The 12,011-nt window shown below is 41.6% G+C and overlaps 1 protein-coding gene across 5 annotated transcripts in view; it reads left to right on the top strand.

The window, feature by feature from the left end:
• The window catches only part of hivep3a (HIVEP zinc finger 3a), a 56,283-nt gene extending 46,769 nt beyond the window's left edge, over window positions 1-9,514 (top strand). For all 5 annotated transcript variants that reach the window (XM_065471315.1, XM_065471311.1, XM_065471316.1 and 2 more), the window contains 4 exons: window positions 2,175-2,305; window positions 2,397-2,471; window positions 3,383-3,993; window positions 8,210-9,514. In XM_065471315.1, the coding sequence (XP_065327387.1) occupies window positions 2,175-2,305; window positions 2,397-2,471; window positions 3,383-3,993; window positions 8,210-8,731 (1,339 nt within the window). In that variant the 3' untranslated portion in view covers window positions 8,732-9,514. The remainder of the gene's footprint in view (window positions 1-2,174; window positions 2,306-2,396; window positions 2,472-3,382; window positions 3,994-8,209) is intronic.
• The last annotated feature ends 2,497 nt before the right edge of the window (window positions 9,515-12,011 follow it).

The raw sequence follows: 12,011 nt of genomic DNA, 5'->3' as shown, positions 1-12,011 counted from the left end.
TTTCCTTATAGTTATAACCAATGTTACTCACCTTGAAAGCATATTCCAAAGAAGACGATTAGAAAACGTCCAAGTAAAGTGAGCATGTCGTTAACCGCCAATTCCCCATGATGCACCTCGGTAGCAGTCACGTGAGGCAGTTTTGAATCCTGCTGTGCTCAACTTACCCACATTGTCAAGTTCACATAAGTTGCTGATTTAGCTGGACATGAGTTTTCAAGTTAGCTTTTTTTGGTGTAATTGGGACGTTTTTAACTTGTAATTCTATGTTATAACAACAACTTCAGTCATCTATCGTCAAACTGATATAGAATAATATGTTGAAATAACAAACATCTAGAATTACATTTTACAGTGCAGGGAAACAGAGTTAACGATAAAAAAATAACAATAAAAACCCTGAAAACCATAAATTTCACACCTGAGCCTCAACTCTCGCGGACCGGTAGCAGTCCGTGGCCCGGGGGTTGGGGACCGCTGACTTAGACCCCAGAAGAACCTTGTAGCCCAGACTTGGCCTGCCAGACCTAGCAGAGGTTGGTCAGGCTATTTGGTTGAATGAGCTTCTTATTTCTTAAACTGTAACTTAATGTTTGCCACTTGACTGACGTGCATCTTACTCATGGCAGGAAGACACATTTGATTAGCTGTCAGGGCATTTAATCAATCTTCCAACCTTCATTTTAAATACTGTTCTAAATCAGTGTGAAACACAGTATATTAAAGAATCATTTAAATGCAAGTAACCATAGTAAAAATAGCTGTGCTTAATGATTTTTAACAGATATGAACTACACACAGTAATTACTTAAAACTGAATAATAAGCTGTGATGTGAACACAGTGTTATCCTTTGACAGGATTGCCACAAAGACAGTAAAACACCTCAAAGTGCCCCGATCCTAGCAAATCAGTGGAGGAACTACCTCCGATTTACCCAAATTTGCAGGAGTCACTGTTCATGTTAAAAAGAAAACAAGATGAGCAATGGCTAACACTCATCCTGAAACTAACATATCATTTGAAAAGATGTAAGTAGGCACAGTCCGTTCTACTATTCTTATGTAGCACACACTCATCTCCTCAGATTCATTTGCAGGGAGGTTAAGCCAGACATGCTCAGTAATTTTGATACCTATCAGAAATAAACACTGCTGTGATGTGATAAGGGGAGTGCAGAGAGGTGCCATCTGTGTCTCTTTTTTGGTTCAGGAGTGTGTCTGCGAACAAATCCCTGTTGTGACTCATGTTGACGCTCATCGCAGCCTTCCTAAAAAGAGTGAGTCATCCTCACGCCCGCCCGCTTTCTGCTTTCTCCGTCTGCTCTGTCTGTCTGAGGAACATAAAGACACAACGGAGGCAGCAAGCTAGTGGGATGTTGCCATTTTTTCCTTTCTTTTTTTTTGAAGTGGGGAAAGCCAAGGGCTCTAGACTCAAATCTTGAGTGGGAACGGGTGTTACATGAAATTTATACCTGCCGAGTACAGTATAGAGGCACGAAGGCAAAGTGTTTCTCTTTCATTAACTTGGAAGTTTTCCGACACTATAAAAGCAACCATTTATGATACCTGCTGAGTTTATCCAGCCACACAGCCTGTGGTGAAAATAGAAGAGAAAAACAGCCAATTATAACCAGAACCATTGTTTGTCATAGGAATGTGTTTTTATTTTCAGTGTTTTTTCACATTTATTTTGGAGCAGCTGCTGGTTTGGGCGAGGGTTTCCCTCCCTCTTGTGCCTGTTTTTATTGGCTGCGCTTTCAGCAAACCTCTGGACCTGAAGCCGCATCGAAGGCTCCCTCTTGTTTGGGCTTGGTGGTTGTGTTAGCTGTGAAGGGGGCTTAAAGGCACTGGGAGGCAGAGGGGTCTGGTTTTTGGCTTATGAAAGCTTCTCTGTTGAAGCTGAAGTAGGTGCCTCACTGAAGGAGTCTAAGTGAAGCGGTGTGGACCCCGAGCCCAGCCGCCACAGTTTGAAATTCCCATGTTGTAAAGGCCAGCACCAGACATTACACTTACATTGGATAAATGCAGTCACTAACAGGTGCTGAAGGGCCCCCAGCCTGGCTGTCAGCTCCTGTTACACTCATATTGATTGCTGCTATCATCCTGAGCTGACTGACAAGGAAACACCCTGAGTACCAGACTGAAACCACTTTCTCTCTCTTTACATTTGCAGGTCAAATAAGAGGTATGATGACGCACGTGGTGGAGTTGGAGAAAAGTGCCAGTGTGAAGATACTACAGTAATCACCAAGGAATCACCATCATTTAACTGCAGTTTCTGTGAAACCGCATTCAAAGCTACAGGTAAGGGCAGGCAATAAAATGTTTTTTCATTTTAAGTTTCTTGTATGTGTTCTCTGTGCATCAACAGTGAGCGGCTCTTTTTTATTTCCAGGGAGTCTTACTGAACACCTGATATCTAAGGGACATGCAAAGGAAACCTGCTGTTATCCAGGGAACACACATGAAGGTACAACTTGTTTTATGCTACTAAACTGACAGTGACATATTTCAGTGAGTATTATTTTTTTTGAATAAATGCAGTAATTGCTTGGTAAATTACATGCCCTGTGCTCCTTTTTCTCTTCTTTTTTGTCCTATGCTTACCACATTAGCATTATTAGCACTATTCTTACTGTGTTAAATGTCTGCTTCTAACTCCTTATTATGTACACATTTTATCAAATGTCAAACCTCTTTAGATAAATGGAACATGGAACAAGAGGCCAGGCCAGCATTTCGCCTGTTATTAACATAGTGACCCGCTCGACAAATTCCTTCAAGATGCAGAATGCGATAAAAATGAATAGAAAAATCCTAAAATGAAAGTTTCTACTGCATTTGAGTCATTTATGTTCATGCTAGTTTCTCTCAGAATTTCCCAGGCTTTGGGTTTCTCCCTGTTGGGAGAATAGGCGGAGGGCTTAATTAGAACAAGTATCGTAGCAGATGAGGGAAAGGTGGCATTGAGTTATTTAGATAAATGAAACTGAGTTTATTAAGATCTGCAAGACTGAGTTTTCAGTTCTAGAAAAGCTGATCAGAATAAGTTCAATCGACTATTTTTCACTCAGAGTTAAGCGTGTGTGTGATGAGTGAGTAATAAGTTACTGTTAATAGTAAGAGTTAAGTAATAGTAACTGTTTTACATGTTACTCAGAAAATGCATTGCAGCCTTTGAAGTCTTGAATGAATGTAAAGTTTCGTATGAAATTGAAATACCTACGCTTTCTTAAACTCTCTACATGTTGACATCTACATGTCAAATTTTAAATAATCTAAATAAAGTTCTTGATGTTTTGCCTTACTAATGTAATAAAAATTTGGAAAAAGTTAAATATAAAATTAATTTAAAATAAACCTTTTTTTCTGTCCTTGAAGTCTGCAAAATCTCATCATGTCAGCCAAATCAACAAAAAGGTCATCAGTATTCTGATGCTGGGAAAAGTGGAGATCAAGAGGATCAAAACACAAAGGACAAGTATGACGGGCATAACAAAGACAGCTGGTCTACAGCGGCTGAAGGCTCTGACACTAACAGAGAGAAAGTTCATCCAGCACATCAGCTGGGGGAGTCTGAAGGCAGCTCATCCTTTCCGATTACCTCCAGGGATTCCACCCAGAAAAGCTCAGCCAGTGCCAGAAGGGCGTTGTATGCCCGCAGACGCCTCGACGCTTCAACGTTAGCATCCTCTGGAGGTCCTCATTCTCCAAGTAGTCAGATCCTGACTCCACAAATCGAGCTTTCTCCACCTCGCAACCCATCACCCAGGCCTTGCCAGTCCCCTGCTCCTCCTTCATCCCTCTCCCCATCCAGTTGTCATGTCTCCACCGCCTCACAGAGACCAATCTCCCCTGTTAGAGGCCTCTCTCCTATAATTGTGCAGTCTCAGGGGTCGCATTCCTATGGGTTTCTGGGCTCCCTGGCTGACACCTCTGCTCACTGTCAAGCCCATATTCATCCAAGGGAACAAGCATCTACGGCAAGACTGGTGAGTGACTTCAAAACATTTGTTTACAGCATTTTTTGAGTGTTCTTCATAACGATTTAATTTTTTCGTTGTTGTATACTTAAGTCAGAATTTTGCTGCGTGTATAATTACCACTGGCCAAAAGGTGGCTTTTCTTCAAACCGCATCACTCACCTGTGACTTGATCCAACTCTATTAGTTTAGCCTAAAGTTTTTAAATAAATCAGGTTCCAGCTCACAAAGCCAATCTTGTGTGGTTCAGTTAAATCCCAGCAAGTCAACATTTAGAATAAATATAGATAGGCTGGTACATATGAGGTTATTTTAAAGTCACATTTATTGGAAAGGCAGCTCTCTTGTTTTATATCAGACAAAGCAACCATGCAGCTCCTAGCCCTAAAATAATGCAGGAGAGCTCCCAAATAGACACATGTTTTCCCTGGGTAACCAGGGGAAAAAAGGAAAAGCAGGCCAATCACTAAATTCTGAAAATTGGAACCACATGTCAACAACAAAAATAGCGTGGGTGAATATCTCGGCTCACCCTAATTAAAAACTGATAAGCAAAAAGTATACACAAAACATGGTGAAACTTCACCACATGCCCCTCACGCTAATGTAGGTCCCAGAGGAGCAGGTACTGTTTCACATTCACGACAGAGTGACCTCTTGTGTTTGCATATACACTGATCAGGTATAACTTTATGATAAACCTGCCTAATATTGTGTTGGTCCCCATTTGGCTGCCAAAAAAGCCCTGACCTGTTGAGGCATGGATCCTTTAAGTCCTGTAAGTTGTGAGGTGTGGTCTTCATGATTCGGTCTTATTTGTCCAGCACATCCCAGAGATGCTCAATTGGATTGAGATCTGGGGAATTTGGAGGCCAAGTCGACACCTCAAAGTCATTGTTGTGCTGCTCAAACCATTCCTGAAGCACTGTTGCTTTGTGGCAGGGCGCAATATCCTGCTGAAAGAGGCCACAGCCATCAGGGAACGCAGCTTCCATGAAAGCGTGTACGTGGTTTTCAACAGTGCTTAGGTAGATGGTATGTGCAAAGTAACATCCTCATGGATGGCAGGACCCATGGTTTCCCAGCAAAGCATTGCCCAAAGCATCACACTCCCACTGGCTTGCCTTCTTCCCATTGTGCATCCTCGTTACCAGGTGTTTCCCACGGTAAAAGCAATGTAAAAGAAAATGTGATTCACCAGACCAGGACACTTTGTTCCATTGTTCCATGGTCCAATTCTGATGCTCATGTGCCCATTGTTGGCACTTTTGTTGGTGGACAGGGGTCAGCATGGTCCCCCTGACTGGTCTGTGTCTATGCAGCCCCATACACAACAAACTGTGATGCTCGGTTCTGACACTTTTCTATCAGAACCAGCGTCAACTTTTTCAGCAGTTTGAGCTACAGTAGCTCGTCTGTTGGTGTTACGTCCCTCTGCAGCCCCTAATCATCTTAATGTGTTCAGCTGGTGCTAATTGGCCACACCTAATCAGGTGTGGATAAAACCACCTGAGGCAAGCTTCCAGAGAGCTCACTTGTCTTTGCCTGGGTGGCACCAGCCATTTTAACCAACCTGGTATTCAATTTTAAGTTAAAACCTCTTCTCACCTACACTCTGCTATTCGTCTCCTTTTTTTATGTTGCGGCTTTTGAGCCGGGTCGTAACAGTTGGATTGTACCTACCGTACCTGTAAATGGTTTTTTTTAATGACCACACTGACAAGGAGACACTACACAACAGTACAGCACTTGTGCTTGCACGCTTCAAGTAGACTTCAACTGCACTTGAAAAAGTCTAAGAGTAATGTTTCGTAAGCTGTGTGTTCAGCTGGATATAATACTTACCTAAGAACATTTCCATGTTGGAAAATGGGACATTTCAAACAAGGAGGAAAAAAATATCCATCCATCCATTCGTCTATTTTCTTCCACTTATCTGTGGCCAGGTTGCGGGGGCAGCAGCATAAGCAGAGAAGTCCAGACCTCCCTCTCCCCGTACTCCAGCCACAGCACCAACCTTTCTGTTGATCTCGCACTCCTCTCTCCCCTAACTCATAAACAAGACCCCAAGATACTTAAACTCCTCCACTTCAGGCATTCCCTGATCCGGAGTGGGCACTCCATCCTTTTTCACTTGAGGACCTTAACCTGAAACTTGGAGGTGCTGATTCTCATTCCTGCCGCTTCACATTTGGCTGTGATCCACTCCAGTGCGAGCTGGAGGCCACCACCTGATGAAGCCAAGAGAACCACATTATCTGCAAAAAGCAGAGACGAGATACTGAGGCCACACAAGTGGAAGCCTTCCATCACTATTCCTAGAAATTCTGTCCGTAAAAATTAGGAACAGAATCAGTGACAAAGGGCAGCCCTGGTGGAGTCCAACGGTCACCGGGAAAGAGTCTGACTTATTGCCAACCTTACTGGACCAACCCTTGAATATCCTCAGGAGGCTAAAGAGGTGGTCTAGTGTTCCACAACTGGCATGAAAGCAGCAGGTTCCTCCTGAATCAGCTAAGGGGCGAACTCTCCTTTCAGGCACCCTGGCATAGATTTTCCAGTCCAGAGTATCCAGAACATATGGCCGCAGATCTGATGATGCGATCACAAAATCAATCATCGACCTGCAGCCTGCGATGTCCTGGTGCCACTTGCACTCATGGACACCCTTATGTTGGAACATGGAGTTTGTTATGGATGAACTGTGGTTTGCGCAGAAGTCCGGTAACAGAGCACCATTCGGGTTCAGATCTGGCAGGCTGTTCCTCCCAATCTCGCGCTTCCGGGTCTCACTGTTGTTTCCCACATGAGCGTTCCCAGTAAGACGAGAAAGTCCCCAGGTGGAGCACCCTCAAGAAGTCAGGGACTCCAGGAAGGCCAGGTACTCTGAACTGTCGTTCAGTGAATAGACGTAGATGACAGTGAGGACCCGTTCCCCGACCCAGGGAACAAACCCTTTCATCCACCAGGGAAGAACTCCACCATACTGGCAACAAGCCGAGAGGATACTTAGATACCCATCCCAGCCTCTCACCAAGGGCAACTCCAGACTGAGACATAGTACAACCCTTCTCCAGGAGACTGGTTCAAGAGCCCAAGCTGTACATTAAGCTGAGTCCGACTCAATGCACAGACTCAACCTCACGTTGAGTCTCACGTTCAGGCTCCTTCCCCACCAGAGAAATTATGTTCTATGTCTCAGTCTCTAGTCTCGGCAGCCGTGGATCGGTCCACCAGGGTCACCGCCCATGGCTGCTGCCCAGCACACACTGTACCCAACCCCTACGGCGCCTCCTGCATTCTGGGCCTACAGGAGGGTGGGCCAAGGTCCCTTTTTCAGTACAGGGACCTGGTAACCCTATCCCACGCAGGGTCAACTGTTCCCTGGATCTTCAGCTCATAGGGGTTTTTTAATCACTCTGTCTGGTTCCTCAGGACAAATTTGCCATGGGAGACCCTAACAGGGGGCAAAAGCCCCCCCACAACATAGGCCACGGGATGCACAAACCCTTTCACTCTCTGACAGCGGCGATATTCAGTCTTCCATGATTCTTTTCATTATTTATTATTCCACTTTAGAGCAGAGCTACTATTTGTGTGATTTGCAAATCATTTAATTGTAATTTCAACCCTATATCCTATAGATGGCCATATCAAAATGAAACTGAGATATTTTTATAGCTTTTTAAAAAAGATATCTTGTCAAAATACAGAAAATGAACTGAGACAGCAACAGTTTCTAAACACTGAGAAAGTAGTGGTAAAATTGCCCTTGCCCCAGCTTTTTCAAAGGGAGACTTGCACACGGTGGCCATGAGAGGTCAAACGCACCGCAACACCAGCAAATAGCAAAAGCTTGTGGTGGGTTTAAGTTGACTTATATCCCTGACTCCCAGATGCACAGCCACCAGCTAATTTGACATTTAAAAGAAATTGAATGTTTAATATTCTTGCCTATTTTTGATTGACTTTTAAAATTGTCTGTATTGTTGATAACTAACTCAGAGCACCTCTGCAGAACTCAGCTTTTAAAACTTTCTCAGCATCAGAGCTAAGGTTATCATTGTTTCATTGCTATTGATTTACATCATCGACAGATCATTAAGACTGTACTTAGTGTACCTTTAAGCCCAGCCAACTGGCATTATGTCTGCTCTTAACTGTTCACTGTAGGTGAATTTACCACCAGCAGAACCACTGAAATTTCAGTTTGTTTTTGTTGTAGTGTGTAGATGAGGTTGGTCTGACCCACATCCCCTCGCATTCCATGCGTCCTCGTGGAGCCCACAACCTCCTGAGTCACCTTCCTCTGCACTCGCAGCAGCCAAGCAGAGCCCCAAACATGCTGATTCCAATTGGGGGGATTCACATGATTCCGCCCAGGTCCCCCCTGCAAATGTACAGCTTCCTGAGCAGCACCACTGCTAACACCTCAGGGGCATCCATGAGACTGAGCGAGGCTCCAAAGGGAAGGCTCGCTCTGCCACATCGCCAGGACGTTCTTAAAGAGATGCCGCTGAGCAGCCAAGCCAGCCTGCCCAACCCTGAGGCGACAGGACAAATGCCTGCAGGTGTCGTACCCAACAAAAAGAATCAAGGATCCTTCACCATCCAGCAGCCGTCGAGTCCCAGAACAGAGACGAGACACCTGGAGGTGAGCGCAGATGCACCTGTTAGAGAAAGATGTGTTTACCCTGAGAACTCTCAAGGCCAAAAAAAGGCTCCTTCCTCCCAGACACAACTCTGATAGGAGGCAGAGTCTGAAGGGACAGTGCAAAAAGACTAAGACCAGCCTGTGGCCAGAAATCACCACACGCTTGTTTTGAGTCTGACGACAAAACGCAAAAGCACTTGAGCACCGCTTCTGAATGACGCTGTTATGTAATTATATTATTAATATATATGGACACTATGTTAGATATGCAGTATGTTTTGTAAATCTTTTTTACCCTTCTTTGATGTCATTGGTGTTTATTTATTTCTGTGCTAATATGCAAATTCTGTACTATATGCAAAAGCAGCTGGAATGAAAATAGACAAAGTTTAAATCAGTTTCCCTATTAACCCTGTTGACAGCTAATATACTATTGCTGTGTTTATGTACTGTATTACCAAAATGGATATAAAAAGGTATCGCAAATATTTATTCACCCAACCAGTATTTTGAAGTGCAATTTTATGTCAAGATTGTGGTTTAATATGTCATTCTTAAAAGCTGTGATTATTATTATTGTCATTATTATAATAATTATTATTATTAGTCTGATTTTTGTTGTTATTGTTGTTCATTTTGTTTTTAAAGAAGCAAGCTCATGATTAGCTCCTTTTCTGAAATCTCCAGGAAAAGAAGTTTCAGATCCTTTTCGAGTGCACTGACAAATGATTTGATATCCAGTGGAGACCTGTTTCACGTACACGGTAGCTACGGTACAGTTTTCTTTCATAAATAGATACATGTATTGTTGTGTTGTTGCTTTTTCTACATAATACAATCACTGTCATTTTCATGTTTACCATTAAACTTCTCATTTTTACAGATTTCTATTAAAACTTTTGAAAGTGTGTCTTGTTTTTTATTTATTTTAATTTCAGTTATTTAAGTTTAATAAATCCTGTTGATGTATGGAAATTAATTAAAATCAGTGAGATCCTGAAAGAGGTGCAAGATGCCAAAATTACAAAAAAAATAGTGATCCAAACAAAATACAATGGAGTTAAGTTTAATTTATAGGGGATACATTTTTATTTATGATATGTAAGAGGCTCAGCAAGAATGGTTCTTTCTTTGAAACAATGTCAGTAACATTAATTAGCTGCTATGAGGTAAGTCAAGCTTCTGTTTCCCAAATATTTCATGGGACATTATCAACTCTGACATCTTGCCCATCTCAATCTCTTTAAAAACATTTAATTTTTTTTAGTTTATACCGAGTTTACTTGTTGGTGAGAGGTGTTTTATCGCGTATAAAAAAAAAAAAAAAGTAGGTATGCTGTATGCTGTGGGTTTTTACCCCTCAGCTGTGAAAGGCTGGGCAAGCGGGCATTCAAGTGTGAATCCCATGACCTGGAAATCAAGGTCAGAGGTCAAGCCCCCTGAAAATCTTGTGAATACAATAAATGGAGTGATGTTACCTAGGATTTTCAAATTTATACCATAGGCACATCTATTAGGCGCTAAAGGGCAGCACTGGCCACTGCCAGTATGTTCATGCAGTTACCATAAACTTTCACCAAACCTTTACCAAACACCTTCTATTTTCTATCTGTTAACAAAGTGGCTGATTAATCATTTTACTACCACAGAGCTGTTTGCTTGCTGGGAGCCTGACGAAATGATGACTTCTCTGTGGATGTCAGTGCGGGCTCTGTATAAGGACAATGGGTTTCTACTGTAGCTTAGTAAAAAGGAAAAACAGTCAAAATTTAAAAAGAAATGTAGCAGGCAACTCATCTGAAGAGCTTGTTTTCACCAATGGAAGTTGCTATGATTGTTCTAAGTAATTCTTGCAATCCAACAAATGGATCTTAAAAAACTAATTTTTAAGAAAATTGTGTGCTTTAAATAAAACCACGTCTTGGGGTCACTAAAACTGAAGTTTAAAAAAAAAAAACAGCTACAAGTAGGTGTTAAAAAGTGCGTTTGATAATAGAAATTAAAGACTGAACAATATTATGTACTAAAAACAGTAACTAAATAGTAAAATGGAACTGCTTTCACAAAGTATTTTGTTTTGCGCTGTAACACTGAAACAAAAAATTTCCCCTGACAAATACCACCCCTAGTATAAAAATTAAAAAAGCAAAACCGAAACAAAGAAAAACATTTCCAAACAATAAAAACTGAAATGAGCAAAACTCTGGTAACTAACAGAAACTAAACTTAGTTTAAAATAAAAAAATCAAAGTAGAAATAAAAACTAATTAGAAGGGTTTTGGGTTTTTTTTTTTTTTTAAACTATAATCTTGCCAAAATATTCTGTGGATTGATTTTAAAAATGTTGCTGTTGATATTTTCCAAATGTAATTTTTGAGTTGCTGTGAATGTAAAGTTACATTTGATTTCCACTGTGCTGTAGTGGAACACATTTAAACACGTCAGCATGTTTAAATGTTTCAAATACGTTTATTTCCTATAGTAAGCTAAAAGATAAAGGAGATACAATAGTCTGTAAGAACCAAGTGCATTTTTCCTGGACTGAGCGCACCCCATGCTGATGATTATGGCACCATCCTGTGGATATTTCATAGCATAGCAAATTCCATCTCATGGAATCAAAATATTCATTTCACCCCCTCTTTGCTGTCTGCTCGGCTCAGGCAGCTCCTCTTTGTTCCTAGGTACTGAATGTTACTCCTGTCACCACTGGGTGGCAGGAGAACTCAAATTAAAGCCTACTGTTATTCTCTGCTGGAAGAGATGACATCATCCACTGAAGGTAATGGAACACATACAGAAACGAAGTCAGACCAGTTGGGGGGATTTTATTGGTGATATGGAGATAGTGGCAGTGACAAAAAAATGAATGAAGTGAAAAAAATCCCCACATCACAAATGTGGAAAAAAGGAAAGTTTTACTGTAGCATTATAATTGTATGCCTTTGTGTTTTATCAGCAATCTACAGATAAGTTTCTCAGTAAAGGAAGAAGTTTCAGGGAAAGGGCAGCCAGACACATCCCCAAAGCTTTAAATCATCTACCTGTGAAGAGGCGTGCATTTATTTACTTACAGTATAAAACAAACGTTAACGTAATTACCCAATTTTATGACGATAGTTCCTAAGAGGAACGTTGTGATGTGTTTCGTTAGAAAATGAGCTCCAAACAATAACCCAAAACGGGGAAACCTGTCTGAGGGCAAAGTAAAACAAACAGAACTGAATGGAGATTCCTGAAAACTGGAAGCCAAACAGGAGGAGTCGGGTGTTAATGCAGAGTGGGTTTGTTCGCATATCATCTTGTTACCATAATAATAATTATGGAATTATGTTCAAAGTATGCAGGCCAAAAATGACAATTTTATGAAAGC

The sequence above is a fragment of the Pelmatolapia mariae genome, linkage group LG22 (genome assembly GCF_036321145.2).
Source record: "Pelmatolapia mariae isolate MD_Pm_ZW linkage group LG22, Pm_UMD_F_2, whole genome shotgun sequence".
In the NCBI taxonomy this organism is placed as follows: domain Eukaryota; kingdom Metazoa; phylum Chordata; class Actinopteri; order Cichliformes; family Cichlidae; genus Pelmatolapia; species Pelmatolapia mariae.
Note: the sequence above shows the minus strand (reverse complement) of the source record. Positions and strands in the feature narration are given on the sequence as shown.